At 42.0% G+C, this 19,156-nt stretch overlaps 1 protein-coding gene across 1 annotated transcript in view; it reads left to right on the top strand.

Moving 5' to 3' along the window:
* Positions 1-18,866, top strand: part of F13A1 (coagulation factor XIII, A1 polypeptide) — a 58,098-nt gene extending 39,232 nt beyond the window's left edge. Inside the window, exons 9-15 of the mRNA XM_014940933.1 lie at positions 2,798-2,901; positions 3,062-3,150; positions 4,116-4,269; positions 4,839-5,126; positions 8,887-9,047; positions 11,863-11,999; positions 16,630-18,866. Coding sequence (XP_014796419.1) covers positions 2,798-2,901; positions 3,062-3,150; positions 4,116-4,269; positions 4,839-5,126; positions 8,887-9,047; positions 11,863-11,999; positions 16,630-16,774 — 1,078 coding nt within the window. The 3' untranslated portion in view covers positions 16,775-18,866. The remainder of the gene's footprint in view (positions 1-2,797; positions 2,902-3,061; positions 3,151-4,115; positions 4,270-4,838; positions 5,127-8,886; positions 9,048-11,862; positions 12,000-16,629) is intronic.
* The last annotated feature ends 290 nt before the right edge of the window (positions 18,867-19,156 follow it).

Here is a 19,156-nt window from a genome sequence, read left to right as displayed (position 1 = left end):
AGCTCTTTTTCTTTATTAATATATCATTTCTATTGCCTTGTACTGCTGGAGGTGATCTGTCTTCAGGTTTTAAATACTCTCAGACTTCAGGGATACTTGGAGCCAGGATTTTTTGTCCAATCAATCTCTGAGTGTGGGGCTCCCTCTGAATGTTATCTGACATTTATTTATTTTTATTAAAGATCATCTTCTCCCTCAGGATAGGAAACAACAACAACAAAACACATATACAAAATTACACAGACTTTGCAAAAAGTTATTTTTATAAAGCTGGCCGGATTTGGGCCCATCAGTACTGCTTCTGTCCCCTTACTTTGTTCTCCTTGTCTTTCTTAATGATGATATAAAGACACTTAAAGAATATTTCTCTTGGATGGGAATCAAGACTCACTCCTACTGTGAGGTCCAAGCAGACCAACGTCAGTCCCTCAGCAGAAACTTGCTCGAAGTCACTCAGCCTCATGAGAGTTCATTCATGTCCAGGCCCATGGAGAAAGCCTTTCCAGGCTTTCAATCACTTCCAGTTAACTTTTCTCTAATTTCTTACTAAGGTTATCACTGCCTCTCTCAACCCCAATGCCTGAGCTTATTAGCTAATGAAAGGGCAGCAGCTGTTTCCAGCATGTGCCTGTCTCATAAGCAATACGAAGTACCCCTCTTAAATTGTCTTCCAGGCATAAAACCCACCTGGTCATCTTTTATTAATTTCCCCATTGCTTTGTTTAGTCTATTCGTAATTATCTCTGTAAATATTTAATGGTCACTACATTGATCTGTGTAGCCATTCTTGCTTTCTTTAATGTTTCAGGCTTGCTGTAGAATACAAGAATTACAAAACAAGACTCAGTTTAACAAATTATGGCTGCAGAGCCAGTTCCTCCTCAGCTGTGCTCACTTCTACCAGAGAGAAGTTTCTGCTGCATTTTGGAGAGGCAAACACTCCCCTCAGCCTCCTTTTCTTAAAGTTCATGTGCTTACAAGCAATGTCTTTCTGTCCATTCACATAAAATATCCTGAAGTGTATTTGATATTTACATGGCAGCTGACCTAAAGAAATTGTTGTCCTGTTGTGCCCAACACCACAGCAATAGAAACCAGTAAGAAAGGTCCTGCCCCCTTGAATGAATATAGAAAAAAAAATACAGAAAAAAATGCATTACCTAGTTACGGAATTGAAGCAGAGCTGCAATTTTCCCCACTGTTATCCTCCTCTTTGGTTTTGTCACACTTGCCTCTTGCCTGCTCTTCAGGTTCTTTCACAGAACACAAAGCCAATGACACAGCTGAGCTTGATTCATAGTGAACCAGTGAAGGTTTCAGGGCAGGGATTGTCTCTCTCACGTGTTGACATAACAGTTTTCAAAAACTCAGCTGCCACAAAGTACATCCCCAATCTTTGGTAGCCCTCAGCAATGATCTGCAAGCATGATTCAGCATTGACTACTCTGAGCAGCATCAAAAATTCTCTGAGTGTGCGTCATTTTCCTTGAATAATTCCTTTTTCTGTAGTGCTGCTTCATTAACTCTTCTAACTGACAAGTTTTACCCTGATCCAAGCTTTCATTTCCACTTTGAAATGTCTTGTTAGACAAGCCTCAGATCCTCCCGACTCTGCTCCATGGCTGGTTTTCACCTATTATTAATGAAATGGTCAGAGTTTAACAATCCCCATTTTGGTTGCTAATATCATTGCATGTACTAGGGGCTGTATGAGCAGCTACACAGATGTAATTTTATTCATATCTGCTGTAGGATATGTATAATTTGCAAGCAAAATTTCCCCTTTCTTTACTCCTTTCTTCTTTTATTTTTTGCAGTAATGAAATCCAAACACTTCACTGGCCTTACTGCAAGACCCTCTTCCTAGATTGTCTTTTTTTTCATGGTTGTTCTCTCCCTTAAGCACCAGTAACATTGCAGGAAGCTATGAGATCTGTCCTTTTCTGTTCATCTTTGAAACATTCTGGGCAGACTCTGAGGGTGCTGTAGTCATCGTGGTTTTTTTTTCCTGAGCATCCAGCCAAGTGAGGGCATTACAATGCTGAGCACCTAGATGAACCACTCTCAGAAATTCACCTTTCAGCATACTGTCCTGGGCCCTAAAGGCAAGACTTGGCCCACAGTGGTTGGAAGTGGGCTTTATGGAAAGCTGTATGTTCTAGGAGATCTGACCTCCCTCATTGGCATGATGAACCAGGAAGACCTTATAAGGAATCCACAATGAGCGTAGTCTTATAAAGCCTATGCAGGGTCTTTTTTCCAACCAATATGGAAACCAGCTAAGCATGTTTGTTTTGAGCCATGAAAACAAAGCCACCCGCTGTACATTATGGAGTTGATTCTGAAATCTCTTCAGAAGAGCACCAAAGCTTCATTCAGTTACAAAGCAGACCAAGCTTCAGTGGCTTGAAGAAGATTCAAAGCTTGCTTTAGCAGACTGAAGTGGAGGGGTCTGGCTGGAAAGGGATTGTAGTTTGTGTAGCTCAACCCCAACAATCTCCAAGCACTGGAAAGTTTTCTCAGAGACATTTGCATTCAGAACACAGCAGATGAATCAAAAAGCTTCTTCAACTTGCAGTCAAGAAACTACAATGAAAGATTGTGGCCTTCAGGTTGTAATAGATAGGTACCAAACTTTTAGACCTAAAAATCTTTTCTCTAAAAAGAACCAGCTTTTTAACCCTAAAATGGCAATTGGTGTTATTGAATCAATGGCAGCACATAAATATACAGGTTTGGTTTGCTCTGTATGCTTCTTTCCAAGAATTTAATATTCTGGTCTCATCTCTTGTCTAAGGAACTACCATTGCTGGAATGAAGCCTGGATGACTAGACCTGATCTTCCTGTTGGTTTTGGAGGATGGCAGGTTGTTGATGGAACACCCCAAGAAACCAGCGATGGTAATATTGCTTTAAGTCCTCCTTAGCTATCTTTCCAATGTTTGGGTTCTTTGTGGCAAACAATGAGCTGAGCCAGTGCCCTCATATAGCTTCAAGAAAATGTAACATTTTGACATGTTATTTAATTTAATCTCTCACTGTATCTGTCTTCTCCCCACAGGTATGTATAGGTGTGGCCCAGCCTCAGTTCAAGCCATTAAACATGGTCACGTTTGCTTCCAGTTTGACGCTCCTTTTGTTTATGCTGAGGTACATATCTGAAAATTTTTAGCATGTTGAGTGATATCAGTGGCACCATAGGTGAGACAGAAGATGGGGCTCCACTGCAATTTATGGACTTAGAAGTCACTTTACGTATGCTCCACATCAAAGAAAAATCTCACAATTATATTTTGACATGCAGGCTAGGAGATGGGATATGGCTGCAATGAATGACAGAGATTTCTCTAATCTCTGCTCACCAATGTAATACGCAGAAAAAGCTGCCCTGGCTCAGATGAAACTTCAGGCTGCGGTCATTTATCCATCACAGATTCCAGCTGTGCTGGCAAATGAGTCACTAGTTCTAGCTGCTCATCTTCACCACTTGTTAGCTGTTACCTCCTTCTCAGGCTTGCCAGCAAAGCTGCTTATGTTAAGTCAAAATGGTTGCAGTGATTTTAAAGAAGCCTTTGCTCACTGCGTTCATTCTGGCTGCAGTAAGTCAAGGAGAGCTCACATGGGTGGTTTGACTGGCAGATCTGAGAGGGAAATATCTCCATAAGGAGCAAGAGGGCTTGGTCTGGAGTTTTAACCTCTTGCACCACCATAGCTGGTGTGCCCAGAATTGCAAGTCTCTCTCTAATTGAATTGTACTAGGCAGAAGGAATTGAATTGCTTAGGACAGAAGAGAATAAAGATGTTTTATCTATGAAGCATTCCCCTCTTTATGGTCTAAAACTTTTTGGTGCAGGGGATGTGTAATCACACTCCCCAAGTCCGAATGCCTTTCTCTGTAGCCTACTCAAGTTTACGCAGTCTGTTGTTCTGGAGCTGTGAATAGTAAAATGCATCCAGTCATTCTTGTAGCATATGACTAATTTTACACATGGGACTTCAATGCAAGAAATTAGTGGGACTTCCGGTCAATGTGTCATTGTTTTGAGGGGAGTTAGGCTGGTTTCCCTTCCTCTCTACTTTCACATGTCTCAATCCTTTTTCATTCAATTTTACAGGTGAATAGTGATATTGTTTACTTAAGAAGGGAGAAGAATGGAACCCAAGTGATAGAAAATATTGACACAAAGCATGTTGGGCAGTTAATTGTGACCAAGGAAGTTGGGCGTGATGAAATGAAGGAGATTACTGAGGAGTACAAGTTCCAAGAAGGTAACCTGAAATGGGTTGGGAACATACCGATGTAGATTTACCTCAGTCAGACCTTAGATGGTGGATTTACAAAACTCTGGCACTGAGGGAGCTTCGTGAAAAGCTTCCAAGGTCCGTCTGGAACTATTTATTTGTAACTCCATCCCAGAAACACTGCAGATGCCTTGATGAGAGCACAGACTTTGCTACTCAGAAATGCTTTAGACTGAGTAAGTGCAGTGAAAGCAAAAGATAGTAATGGAGTAATTCAAAGCATTCAAAACAATTCAAGGCTTTCTGTACAGCTGTTTAGATATTTCTTATTCAGGCCAGATGTTCGCACAGAGTGAATCGGTGTAGCTCCATTAATATCAATTAAGCTACATCAATTTATCTGATATGACTTGAATCTAACACTCCTCTCGGAAGCTGGGAATTTCTCCTAACATTAACTTTACCCCAGGAAGGTTCACTGTCCTCATCCATTCATTTCAGCTACCACAAACTATAGAAGATGCCCCTTGTGATTGGTGAGATGGTTTAGCAGTATCCCTGTTTCTTTTCTAAATTTGATTTTCATTTATTTCTAGGCTCAGATGAGGAGAGACTGGCTCTTGAGACTGCTGTGATGTATGGCGTTAAAAAGCAAACTATCCAAGATACCTCGTATCAGCCACAAACAGATGTTGACATGGAATTCCAAGTGCAAAAGGCAGTCCTTGGCAGTGACTTTAAAGTCACTATAATTTTCAGGAACAAAAGTCATAACAACTACACTGTTACTGCCTACCTTTCAGGCAACATAGTGTTTTATACAGGAGTCACAAAAAAGGAATTCAAGAAACACTCTTTCAGTGCAAAACTGGAACCCTATTCAAGTAAGACTTCCATTATTGTTTTCAAACCTGCTAGCATTTTTTAATCTGTGTCATTAACTGTCTGATGTCTCTTACTTATGGGTAGAGACAATTCTAGTAGGGGTAGGATACTCTATTGGGTATCAGGAGATTCCACTCCTAATTCTGGCCCTGCTACCATTGTACTGTAGAGCTGGGGTTGTTTTCTTCAGGCTCTTGCTCCCTGCATAATGCTCTTTTCCACTCAGTTGCATGTCTGGGAACTGTTAATTTTTCTTACTTAGCACAAAAGAAAGGAAAGGAGTGCAGGTATTAAGCTGCAAGGTGTTGTTTTTCATACCTTAAGTCTCCTAGCAGTATAACAGAAAGTGAAGGAAAACTTCTGGTTCCCCAGGGTGCCATCTACAGGGACAAAAAGTGAATATCTTGTCTTACCTGGTAGAAGCTGACAAGCTCTGAGTGGGTTCAGGTGCAAATCTGGCTTTGGAGGACTGGGTGGGTCAGGATTTTGTATTTACAGAGGTCTAAAAAGTTTGTGTGTTAACTAGAATGTGTCACTATAGAGCAGGGGCATTTGTCAGCTGGGCAGGTGCCCCGAAGGTGAGTTATCTTTACAGACGCAGCATTTGCTTTCCCTAGTGTCCTCTGGACTGCGGTGGGGAGATCCTGCCTCCCTCTTGTTATGAGAAAAGCAGTTCTGGCAGCCTAGCTCATGTGGCTGAGGGCAGGATTTTGCACTGCTCAAGGTAGGGAAGAGGGATGTTCTCCATTTTTATTTTGGACATAACCAATCTACTTCACAGCAGCCATATCAGAGCCCCATTCAGAAATCAGTCAGCAAGTGTTAAGGACTTGCTGTACTCCTAAGTGCCAGGGAGCAGGCTGTTTGTAGATCCCTGGCTTCTCCAGTGACAAGTGGCTGCCAATCACTTGTTCTCCTGACAGGCCTGAGTGCTCATGGGTCAGTGCCTCCAGCTTACCAAAAGTGATGAGAACGTGCTCTTATGGAGGCTAAGTCAGAGGATCTTCCGCTTGAGTTCCCTACTGAGAGAGTCAGGAGCAATGGTTTTGCCTTCTTGACACTGCTACCGGGCAAAAGCAACCTCTGCTGAGCGCAGCGGGAGTGGCAAGACTTCAGGAGGAAAAAGGATGGGCCTCTAGATCTGGGTCTGGTGCTGGATCACGGCAACCCTGGCTGACCTCTGAGCTTTCTCATCTCTCTTGTCTATCTTATCCCAGCTCAAGAGACACTATACGCCCTCTCATCTCAAAGAGGATGGGTTTTGTCTCAGTGAGAAGCCTCCATGGTACCACAGTTCCTGCTGTGCCATGAAAAAAAATCTTCTGGTTTCTTCCTCACTTTGAGCATCATCTAAAACTGCACATTTTTATTTGGAGCCGATTAATCTCCGTAAAGTAGGAGTCCAGTTACAGGAACCTACAGGTGGAGGTTAATAAAAATTCTACCTCTGGTCTGTAACAAAGCCATGACAGCTGCTTGCTGGTTCTTTCTAACTCCACAACTCATTTGTGGGGGATCTAGAAATGAGCATTGAGCTGTTTCAACACAGCCTATCAAAACAGTGTGGGGATTTACAGTGGCTTGCATCAGTTACTAAATATTCAATCTGAATTACTGCAAAACATTTTGAGACTTGGCTAGGTACAGTAAAAAAATTAATTTCAGCTGCTCAGTCTAAACTCTGTGCCACCTCTTTGATGGGGGAAAATTCAGTCATCTTGTAGGAGATGTGCAAATACCTGCTACACTTTGCAGTTGTAATTTGTGCTTGGTTCCAGGACTTATGTCTGCTCTTGCATCAAAGGTCTGTGTAAGGTATTACCCAAAACAGAGTTTCTGCAGTGCTTTGATGCTCACCTAGCTCCTCTGTGCAAGAAATGAAATTAATAGATGTATAAGCATCACTGAGCCTCATAATTGATTTTTTCTAACTTAAATAAACGGTTTGTAAAAAAGCTTCTTGAAACCGTGCTGGAACTCTGAATTGACTGACAGTGAGTGAACACAGACTGGAGAGAATCACCTGAGAAAACAGAACATGGATTTTTTTTTGCATGTGTACCAAAATTAGGTTCCCATCACTGCTTCTGGTCAAGGACACCAGTATTAAAGTCTTACCAAATTTCAAGGTGGGAATTAGCTTATGTCTGAGCTACCGTCATTGACTTGTGGAGCACTTTGTCCTGTTACAGGACAAAAAAATTCTCACAAGTTATTACATCTCTGAAGGTGATACGTAAAACTTGAGCATGAATTCTTTCGCCTTTGCCTTGGAAAGGAGTGCACATATGATCATCATTTGCAACTGTGAGAATACTCTGTCGGGTAGGATGGTGATACCTTCTGAGGTGATAGTAGGATACCTTTCAAGGCACTCAGGCAGAATTTGTAGGCTTTGTTGATAGCAAGAAGTGTATATATGTATCTGGAGGTAACAAAAAATTATAATATAATAAAGATGTGTCAGAGGCATTCTTCCAGCTCATGCTACTGAAAGAATGAAGCAAACTAAGTTTTCAAACAGGAAACGAATGCAGAATAATTTCAGAATAATGATTAAAGGAATTGTGTGGGTTGAAAACATCTTTGAGGATTTGAATAGCTTAAACCTTCCAGTGCCTTCAAAGGTGCTCTTGCATCTACTCAGTTATATTTAGTTTTCTTTTTTTTTCTTTTTTTTTTTTTTTTTTGAAAGGCTGCAAGGCAGCTTGGTGTTGTGTATCCCTTGGCTTTCCCAGGTGCTGGGAAGTTGCCAGTGCTAAGCACAGCCAGTGCTAAGGAAATGGAAGTCTATTATTCTTTTTTTTTTTCCTGTGGTGATAAAATTTAAACAGAAAAGTTCATCTTTCCTTCCACTGTACAGTACGTTTCTCTTTGATTGTAACTTATTTATTTATTTATTTATTTACTTTACACGAATGAGAAGTACCTTGCCTGATTTATAAATTACAGTTTGGGGCATTATGGGAAATTCTTTTACAAGAGATACAGAGTGAGAGGGAGGGAGGGAGGGATGGAGGGGGAGCACATCAAGTAAATTTAAGGCTGGCCTGGTAAATCCAGGTCAGGTGGTCACCAAGGGAATAGCTTTGAAACCAAATCAAGGAACTGTTTTTTTTGATGTGCGCGGATCAAAAGAGTGAAAAGGGGTGAATGTCATTTACCCAACTGAGTTCAGTTATCTCAGTGTGTACAGTGTATGTCACAAATACAATACAAATAATGAATAACAGTAATAATCATAGTTAACAGATGGGAGGTCTTGATATGTTTACTAGGGTTATAACGAATGTTTATAGAGGCAAGAGCTCCAGAACTATATATTCTGCCCAGTCACTTAGTTAGCAGGTCTGCTTCTCTGCATCACATTCTCACATCATTGTGGGCCTGGGAATTGCAGTTCAATATGGTTAAAATTAATGATTCCCTGCATCTTAACCATCTAGCTTAGGGGAACTGGTTCCTTCCAATAATTATTGTCAGGGAGCACATGAAAGTTCTCTGGAGGGCATGCCAGTGACAGGAGGACCTCCTTGGTAATTTTATGGCAATTTCAGTGTAGGAAAAAGGTCTAAAAAGAAATAGGGCAAGATCTGAGGGGGGAAGGTGAGGTAAAGAAGTCAAGATAGTCTGGGCAAAAAAATCAAAGTCATTCTTTGGTGGTAGGCCAACTTTTTTCCAAGGCACTTGTGTAAGTGGCACTGGGCATGCTAGGGGGAGCAATTAGCCATTGAATTGTTTCCTGTGGTCTCTCTTCAGCTGGCAATTTCGATGTTGTGATCAAATCGAGTGAGTACCTGAGTGACCTGCTGGACCAAGCCTCCTTTCATTTCTTTGTGACGGCGCGGATCAATGAAACAGGGAAGATTCTGGCCAAACAGAAGGCAACAGTCCTGGAAATTCCTGCCCTGAGGATCAAGGTAGTTTAGGGCTGGGGTGGAAGGGAGCAACCGCAATGCTGCACATGGGCTGTTGTCTACAAGGCTGTCACATTGACTTCGGGGATGGCGGGGAGGGGGTTGTACGTGTGTGTGTGTATGTGTGTGTGTGCACGTTGGACCTTTACTCTGACATGGACCTTATAAAGCAGCAGCTGGCTAGAGTGTACGAGGGTGTATAGGTATGTTATACATTCTATGGAGTATCCCTGCTCTGAAGTCTGATGCTGACAGCATCACTGGTAGTAGAGAGCTGAAGTGATCTCAGTGGAGGAAGGAGGGGAAAAGATCTGAGAAAGCTGGAGAAACTCAAAGGGTAAGAGAGATTAGTCACTCAAGTCTTTAGCTACTTCAGAAGTCTGTTACATTTAAAGCAACACAGCACAGAGGCCTCTTGCTGAGGAATGAAGTGCTGTTGAAGTGAATTTTCTCGGAAAGCTCCTGCAGATGTTGTGGAAAGTTCCTCCTAACTTGGATGGGCAGCACCCTGCTTTCAGGATTTCAGGGCTTTTCCGCTGCTCTGAATGTACTGTCCATGGAGTTTCCTGGAAGTTCAAGCATTTCTGCAGGCAGTGGCATGGTACCTATGAAAATGTAGAAGTGTTATGTTTGTGATAGGACAAGGACCTTATGCCCTATGTCTGGCAAATGCAGGGCTGAGATTTAGAGATCTCAATTCATAACTGGGTATCCAAATAAATTGCCTCATTTTAAAAAGTGCTGAGCCTTCATCTGCTTTGAATGATGTAATTTGGATCTGCTTTTTTCCTAATACTAAAAAAAATTCATAACACCTGTTCAGGAAGCTTTACATCAACATGAATGCAGTTCCCTACAATTCTGAACCTTGAAAGAAATCTAAGTTTATAGGCCTTTTCCTCCCTGTATATTTATTTAAACAAATGTTCGTGTTTCCATTTAATAATACCTGTAGTAATCTTAAACAGCAGCCTTCTGTAGAAAAAGCTTTTTTTAAAATTATAGATCAAAACTACAGCGAAGTTTGCAAAATATTTCATGGTCTGCAGAAATGTCGTTATAATCTGATCAGACTATTGGTATTTTCAAATAAAAGTTTTTTAGTTTTCTGAGCATTTTAGAGAGGAGGTAAACAAGACACATAAAATCTACTTCAAATACCTGTCTTCAATAACCAAATTTTGAAAGGAGAGAGTCCTTTCAATTCAATACTTAAACAGAACATCTTATAGAGGATCCCAAATATAAGCTTCAAAATAGTTTATCCTCCCTGCTGTTATGAAGAAAGGATATTTAGTATATGAGATAGTTGTTGTTTTTTTTTCCAATAACCATGTCTTCTAGTAAAACTGAGAACTGAGTTTGTCTCTTCTTTGCTTCTTTGCGATATGTAAAAATAAGGTGAAATTTTAATAGCTGGGTTTTTTTAAGAGTATGTGTGTGTATGTGCACACATGTATATACCTATGTATTTACAGAGGAAACTTTGATTTATTGAGTTTTTTTAAAGAAATCTGAAGAAGCTAATCTCTACAGATTTCTTGTCAGATTTCTTCATTGAATTTGACTGGCAGACTGGAGTTTTTAATGTGAGAGTAAGGGAGAAAAATGAAAAACCGTATTTCCCCTCATGTCTTCAAATACACCTTTGATCTTTCTCTGTTGGTCTAAGGAGATTGTTGGAGTTAACAGTGTAGGAAATTACACCATATTCTAATTTAGTTTGAGACCAGGTTACAAAAATAAGACTCAGCAAATACAGATCATGATCTCAGTTGCATGTGTGGGAGTTCAGGATTATTTTGAATCCCCACCATGTACCAGTGATCTTAAATGGGCAACTGAAATACGAAGGATGTAAGACCTCTAACTGGGCTAGGACTCCTGAAAATGTCACCCATGTCTTTTTGCAAATTCAGGTGGCCAAATGTTGTTGAGACCTTAGCTGTGAATACCACATTCTTTACTCCAGGCAAAACTTCAGCATTTGGTGCAGAGTGATCCCGTAGACCAGAGTCAGCTTTTTCCAACTGTCATACTCCTTAAAAATTTGCAGTAGGGCTGCAGACCCCAGTATAGCCCTTTAAATTTACTGACAAGATACTTGTTTTTCTTAATTACCTTTCTCAAGGCTCTTTAAAGTAGTCCATGGACTAGCTGGGATCTGCCAGTCATAAGGTGAAACCCCTTGCCTGAGCTTTTTATATTCTACAAGAAATACTGTGTTTCCGAGGTGGGAACAAACAAAATCCCCGTGCACATAGTCTTTGCTTAAAAACACGTTCATTTGGAGGTGTTTTGCAGGCAGCTGTAGTACCAGTCCTGGTCTGAAGGGACAGATGGATCCCTTCAGCTGTGTACTGTAATACATGTGGAAGTCAATACAATCACTGGTCATTAGTCTCGTAGTTTAATATTTGCAGTGCAAAATATATTGGTTTTTTGCTATGTAAGTGTTTTGGAAAACAACTGGCTCTCAAGTCTACATAGAGATCAGGGCTAGAAACCCTTCAGAGCACGGGACACAGTTGCAAGGCAGGGGGAAGGCAGGCACAACACTTTTGGGGCGTGCAAACAATGTGACTCTGTTTCTACTTCAGTGTAGTAAGACCTTCCCTTCTCTTCCAGAACTTACGTCCCAAGGAGGCTTTTCTTCTGATTTTCTTCTGACTAGGCTTATTCTGCCTTACGGTGTTTTGCTGTGTGCTCCATTCCCCCTCCTCTCCTTCTTTGCAAGTTCTGTGTATTTAACCCTACAGATTTCACCACGGGGCATTATTATCAGCTTGTGGAGCGTTGCCCTTTCCTTGTCTTGCAGACTCAAGGTGCGATGGTAGCTGGTAAAGAAATGACTGTGACTGTGGAATTCACCAATCCTCTGAAACAAACCCTGGAAAACGTCACGCTCCGCCTCGAGGGACCCGGCGTGCTGAGAACGATGAAAAAGGAGTTCAGGTAGGGAAGAAAGAACAACCAGCTGGGAGTTCATCCCCTGCTGTCTCACAGGAGGAAGCTCACAAGAGACACTTATCTAATGCAGCTCTGAGTAATTCAATTGAGACGATTCTCTCCTTACTTTAAAATTCAATACACAGGGGAGCTATAGGTCTCAATAGTCAGAAGTCAGGCTGTCCAGAGAGACTGTGAGAACATTTCATCTGTTCACTATCAATGTAGGCAGAGGTAGTGGTTGTGGGTGGTTGCTAATGCAGCCTAGGTTTACTTTTTCACTGTATTACGTTATTTTTAGCACTTGACAATAGCACCTATGAGCCACTATCACAGAAAGAAAGACAGATTTATCCTACACATGAAGTGTTTACTGCCACCCGCTCACGTATGTGCAAATCAAGCCCTGTGCTGTTTTTCAAAAGGGGCTTTTCTCCACACATGTTAATTGTGATTATACAAGAGGTTCAGGTAGCTCAGATGATCTTTGCAAGCTTACGTTGAGACCTGAAATGTGTGTCAGGTTCAGCAGAGCCTGCCGGGAGGGCTGCAGTGGGTGTGCAAGCACGGGGCTGCCCTGGCACAGGGACATGTGGGGAGCAGGGTGCTCTCAAGCCTGAGGAAAAAGGAAAGTCCTTCAGCCACCTTGGTTATACCCACAGTTGCACTTCATGCTGACACGGTGGTACCTGTACGCTAAGCAAGTTGTTTCCTAACCCTCTTTCACAGAGTCAATCACCCTGGTTGGAAGGGATCTCTGAGATCATCAAGTCCAACCTTTAAAAACAAAAAACAAAACAAAACAAAAGAACCAAAAAAACCCCCACAAAACACAACACCCCACCACATCACACCCACCCACAAACCAATAATCCTGGGCACTGGAGCATGCCCTGAAGAACCACATCTGCACATTTCTTAAATACCTCCAGGGATGGTGACTCCACCACCTCCCTGGGCAGGCTGTTCCAGTGCCTGACCACTCTCTCAGTAAAGTAATTCTTCCTAATGTCTAATCTAAACCTCTCCTGCCCCAACTTCAGACCATTTCCTCTGGTCCTGTCATTATTCACTTGGGAGAAGAGGCCAACCCCCACCTCTCTGCAACCTCCTTTCAGGTAGTTGTAGAGGGCAATGAGGTCTCCCCTCAACCTCCTCTTCTCCAAACTAAACAAAACTTTCCATTGGGGTTCAGTGTTATAAGTTCAGCATTAGCCGGTTCCAGGATATATAACCAGGATCCTTGGAAAATTTTGCAGCCACGGCTTAGTTTTGGGCAGCCAAAGCAATGTTATCTATCATTACCTGAGCTGACGGTCCCCAGGTGTGTGCAAAAGGAGTTTGAAAAATTGCCTGTGCTTCAGCAGCGGCATAAATTGTCAGCATTATCTGCAGCCAGTAGGGGAGGTCTGAGCCTGATTGCACCTGGGCCAGGGATAAAAAGATCAAAACCAGCCTCCAGAGTGGAGCTGGATAGAAAAATGACTGTGAAAGGGCATCATGCTGTGCTTGCTTTGTGCACGTGGTATGTCGCAGACACTGCTGAACATGACTCAGCGTGGTCCACACGAGTTACACAAGTTGCAGCAGTAGCCCTCGCTGCTGCCCAGCCATGCCAGCCTCCCCTGTTGGTCTGCATCCTTCTCCATCCAAAAGCTGCCGTGGGCTGTTCTCACCTTCAAGGATGCAGAAGTTGTCAGGTGCATCAAAGACACAGAAGTTAGGGAGACAAATGACTCACGGAACAGATGTAATTTTCCTTCAAGTCACCATGTTTTCCCCTTTTCAGTACTGCCCTTGGCACCATTTAAAATGGAAATGGATCAGCTTAGTCATTTTAAGATTTGACTTCTCTGAGATGAATGAAGGCTGCAGGTTATACACACAGAGGACAGAGCAGGGGGCAGTTGTAGTTTATTTAAATAATAATCATATTTGCCTCCATGCATTCAAAGTGATAAATGGCTCCAGCGTGGTGATGGCTCAGCATATTACAGAGAACCATTCATCACTGAATTCTCTCCCAAGAAAATGAGGTTAGGATGGCTTTACTCCATTTGAAAAGAGAATTAAACCTATTCTAGGCTTTCCCCACCCTTCCATTGCTTCCCTGTCCATCAAGGACTGTCATATATGGGATGTGGCTTTTGCAACTCCTTGTGGGGGTAAGATTTTTGACCTTCCCATATTTTTAAAGTAGCTTTTCTGTGTCACTTGGGTTATTCCACAAAACAGGAATGTGTGATCCAGCTGATTCAGCATTATTCTGGGAATGAAGTGGCTTGAGGGCTTCAGTCTTGACCATTCATGAAGACTATATATATATATATATATATATATATAATGATATGTAGCTATTAGCCTTAGACAGATGAGGATCATGACTTATGGAAAAGCCTTTGGCAGCAGCAGTTCCTACATGGGGCATAATCTTTGGATGACAAATGAGAATTAACCAGGCAGTGATGGATAGTGTTAAGAAGATTTTAGCCAAGCATGCATTCACGCTAGCAGGTATGTCACTTTGGGTGTTTCTACACATCAAAGCTCAGCTAGCATCAGAATTTGTAGAGAGAAGCAAGTTGTTTTGGAAGTAAGGTAGTAAAGAAACAAGAAAAGGTGGGTTTGGTTTTTTAGTATAGCTGTTGTCTTTCTGCACACACACACACAGAATCACAGAATCGTAGTGGTTGGAAGGGACCTCAGAGATCATCGAGTCCACACATATATATATGCAGAGATAATAGCACTATAAATTAGAGATGATAGTGCTACCCTCTCTCACTGGGGCACCATGAAGATGTGGTCTGGAAACCTCCATCCTCAGATAATCTGGCCCCCAAGTTTTCAAGAAAGTAAACAGAATTTTGCTACATAGCAGACTTCTATAATATCTTCTTCACTTTCCATACAGACAATCCCTTGCAGATCATTCCCATAAATTCTAAATTTAAAAGGATATTTAACCTTGTGCAGCAACTGAAGTCATTGCTTTATCATGCTACCATTTTAGTGGGCATCTAGTGGAGCAGGCAGGCTGGCTGAGGGGAAAAGAATCTCTCTCATTAAGAACAAGTATAAAAAGAGGGAAAACACTTGCTGGAAGCAGTCTGCACATGCACACACCAAAAATATGATCTTCCTCTGCTTTTTCTTTTCTAAAACTGGATACATGCCCCAGGGTACCTATGATTGCATATGCAAAATGCAATGCAATACCATGTGAAGATACCTAAGGATACCTAAGGCTAACCTCTAAGGAGCTAGAATACTTCTCATTTTAGTAGGGACAGACTTGCTCTGAAAAAAGATTCAGGTGGGAGGATCACAGGCTAGTTCATTTAGAGATAATTAAGGTTTCTTGTCTTCTGGCAACTTGTGCTAAGCCTGGGCCGTCATTTCTGACCTGATCCTGGCATAGGACATGGTATCTGAGAGCCAAATCCTATCAGACAAGAATTTGAAACAGTAAAGTTTAGCCTTGCTTTACTCTCACTTTATTCAGTTGTTTGCAGAACAGCCATGTGAGATGAGAACACTGGCCAAACTCATAGTCCTCTCACTTAGTGCTGAGGAAAAGATCATTCATTTTTGTAACTAGCTACCCATCACACCACCTTCTCCACGATTCCTTTGGAGCAGCTGTAATCTGACATCCCCCAATTAATCAATCAATCAATCAATCATCAATCAATATTAGCTGTCAAAATCTGCATGCAGAACACAGTGAAAGCACTGAGAAAACAGAAAAACCCAATACTCAAGGCTCTCCATGCATCTTAATTATAGCAAAAATTGAAAATCAAGAGCACAGAATATAGCTTCCTTATAGTATGAGTTATCAAGAGTCATACATAACATAAATGAGTAACTGCTAACCACAGCACTCCTAAGAACACTTTGACTTATTTATATGGATATGAAAAAGACATCTGAAATGCCCAGTGAGGAGATCTGCTGATGTTACCACCATGGCAGGTGGTACAGAGTAGAAGCTGGCAACTGGCTCAGCATCTCAACAGTACAGCATCGGGTTTGCGTAAGAATGCCCTGGACACTTTGTAACAAGGACTTATTTAACCATTTAAGGAATCACCAACGGGTTATAGGGTATAATAAAAAGATAAAATGGAATTACAAAGTAGAAAAAAATCTTAGTTATAAAGAAGATCATTCTGAAAGTGATTGCGAGAGGAAGTGACAGGGGGCAGAGAAAAATCGATTCATTTTTTAAATTTAAAATTAGCCTGGAGGAAAGGCTAGAAAAGTCTTTGACAGAGTCAGTTCTGCGAGGAATAGAAGATGGAGGGAATAATTTATAGGACACTTATGAGAATAGGACACTTATGAGACCCGGGTTCGCGGCTGCAGTGCGGCCATTAACTAAGAGCAGGCGTCCGCGCCTGAAGCCGGCATCACAGCGGCCAGGGCAACCCCCAGGAGAGAGAGGGGCAGAGCCGCGGGGAGGTGCTAAGGGGAGACCGGGTCGACCCCCGATGCGGAGCGGGTTTGAGAATGAGTGAAACCAAAAAACTGAGACATGTTATATTGTCCACTTTCAGTTTTTCCAGGTGTGGGTCAGGTTGAGAGTATGGGCTGACTAATCACAATATTGTTACTTTCCTTTTCCCTACAGACAAATCCCAGCAAACTCTACCTTGATCTGGGACATAAAATGCATCCCAAACCGACCAGGGTTACGGAAGCTGATTGCAAGTCTGAATTGTAATGCTCTGAGGCATGTGTATGGGGAGCTGAACGTCCAGATTCAGAAGCCATGAACAAAGGTGCTGTCTTCATCTCTCATTTAGCTATACTTCAACATACTACATTACAGGGGGGAAAAATAGAGGTAGAAATCTATTTATTTTTAATTTGGTCATCCTTGTCCTGAACAAAATTTGTTATGAAAAAGTAATTGATAACACCGGGGAGAACTTGAAAAAGTATCTGGATAGTGAATGATTTAAAATTAGATACACGTAATTAAAGGCAATTCTAGGCCATATTATTCCTATAGTTCACTTGTATTTATGGTCTTTTGCATTAGTGCTGCAAGGGAATCTGGAAAGCTCTGTTCACCAAAGTAGCCTGAACTTTATTTTTAATTAAGGCCTGATATTTCACTGAAAATGAGAAAAAAAGAACCCACTGTTATAAATTCTTGGACTGAATTACACAACCTTACGGTAGATCATTCAGGCTGCAATAAAAACAGGTATTTCTAGTTAAAGGGACTGCATTATCTCATGATATTAGAATTTTCCAGTTCATGGAGAACTCGCTTTCCTGGAAGTATCTCTCGGGTTGTGTTATCTTCAGAATATTCCCAGCCCCTTGTTTCCTCTTCCTGCTTTCCTGTTCTTTTTCATATATTCTTCCATGTGTGCAGGCACCCACATGTACTCACTCCTTGATATCTTGCTCTTCTTGCCCTATTGATACCCTGTTTCTCTCCTCTGCTCGATGAAAATTCAGAGTTTTTCATGCACCTGCTCAGAGTTCATCATTCCGAACTTGCATTTCCTGGTCACATCTCTTTTATATGGTGTGGTCTCTCTTCATTCTTCTCTCCCTTTCCTTCTATCCTAAACCCATACTGTAGCCCTATTTCCTCTGTGTGTGTGTGTGTGTTGGGGTGTTCCCTGCTCCAGAGCAGTCCAGGCTCTGCCAGCTGATAAATGAGGTTAAGAAGAGAGGAGGAGTGGAGGGGGCAGCATGAGGGTCTTCTCCTGCCAGCCTCACAAGCCTAACAAATGTCCTGCACTGGAGCTGCCACCTGGGGAGGATGAGTCTAGACTAAACCATGCCTGGAAGTTTCCATGGAATGACAGGTGAAGCGGAATGATGTCCTGTTACGTGAGCGACCCCAGGAAGATACAGGGACAGAAACTCAGCTGCAAAAGGAATAAAAATGTATCCTGAGTCAGAAATGCCCCAGGCTGGATCTGGTTCCTGCCTTTCTTGCAGCATATTCCTCTGCAAGGTGCAGTGGGGCTTCCCAAAGTATCGCTCTTCCCCTGAGGACCTTCTGGCCCAGAAGCTGCTCTGAATCTGTGGTTTCTGTTAGTCTTCCACGCAGGGTACCGCTCCATCCTAAGCCATGTACCTCATTGCGCCAGGGCAGCAGGAGAGGGGTGTGTGTGTTCATACCTCAACTCCCCTGACATCGTTCTTGGGATCTTTTTCCATGAGGTCAAGATGCACATGCCACAATCTGCAGCAACTCCTCTCCAGTGGCCAGGGTGTGTAAGAGCATGTCCCGTACCAACAGCACAGGTGAGCTAGCTGAGCTCCCAAAGAAGTTAAAAGAAGCCTCATGCTCATTAGACACTGGGACTTTATTGTGCTGTGTATGGCTGGGTCATTTTGTCATCTCATTAGTGAGAGAGCAACAGAAATAACTTACCTTCTGATCCTCTTCTTGCTACACATTGCCTCCTGCAGAACTTGTAATCAGCTGTTAAAAACAAGCAAGTCCAGGGAGGGGAGAGAAAAAACGCAAGCTACTCTTTTGCTGAAGTATGTAGAACAACTCAAAGATTCACACCACCTCAGTGCTCCAGGAACTCCAGACTTTTGGGGGCTTTCATTTCAGGCATAGGCACACGCTCGTTTTGTACAGCTTATGTGACCACGTTAGAAATTCTGCAATGTCAAAGTTTCCCAAACAGGTCTTCTGGTGTACAAGGGACTGAAGAGTGTGTTGTAAATGCAAGGTGACAATCTCTGTTAAGTAATTAAGCAGTCCTACCGGAGCATACATCATCTAATGAAATTATCCATTTTTTGCTCTTGCATATAAACCTGCTTTCCATTTTTATAACCACAGTGTAATAAGAATTTGAAATAAAGCACATGTGATTGCACTTATGTCTTGTGTTCTGTATTTTGACTAATCACTTCTGTGTCGCAGCATTATAACCACTTGCTGCATCTTAATTGTAAAAGTTAAAAAAAAATTGCTTCTGGGCCATGCTAATAAAGGTGCCTTTTTTGGTGCTAAGGAGAAAACCTTATCTTTATTTTTAAAAAACACAACCAAACATTTACCAGTTGAGTTTAACTACTTCCTTTTGTTTTCTTTTTTAACAACTGACTACCTAATGCATTGGAGAAGGGGACAATTTCCAGAGCACATCACAGTGCCAGCAAAGAGAATC

This window comes from Calidris pugnax, unplaced genomic scaffold (assembly GCF_001431845.1).
Source record: "Calidris pugnax isolate Ruff unplaced genomic scaffold, ASM143184v1 scaffold8, whole genome shotgun sequence".
Taxonomy (NCBI): Eukaryota; Metazoa; Chordata; class Aves; order Charadriiformes; family Scolopacidae; genus Calidris; species Calidris pugnax.
The sequence above is the reverse complement of the archived record's forward strand: the minus strand, read 5'-3'. Positions and strand labels throughout refer to the sequence as shown.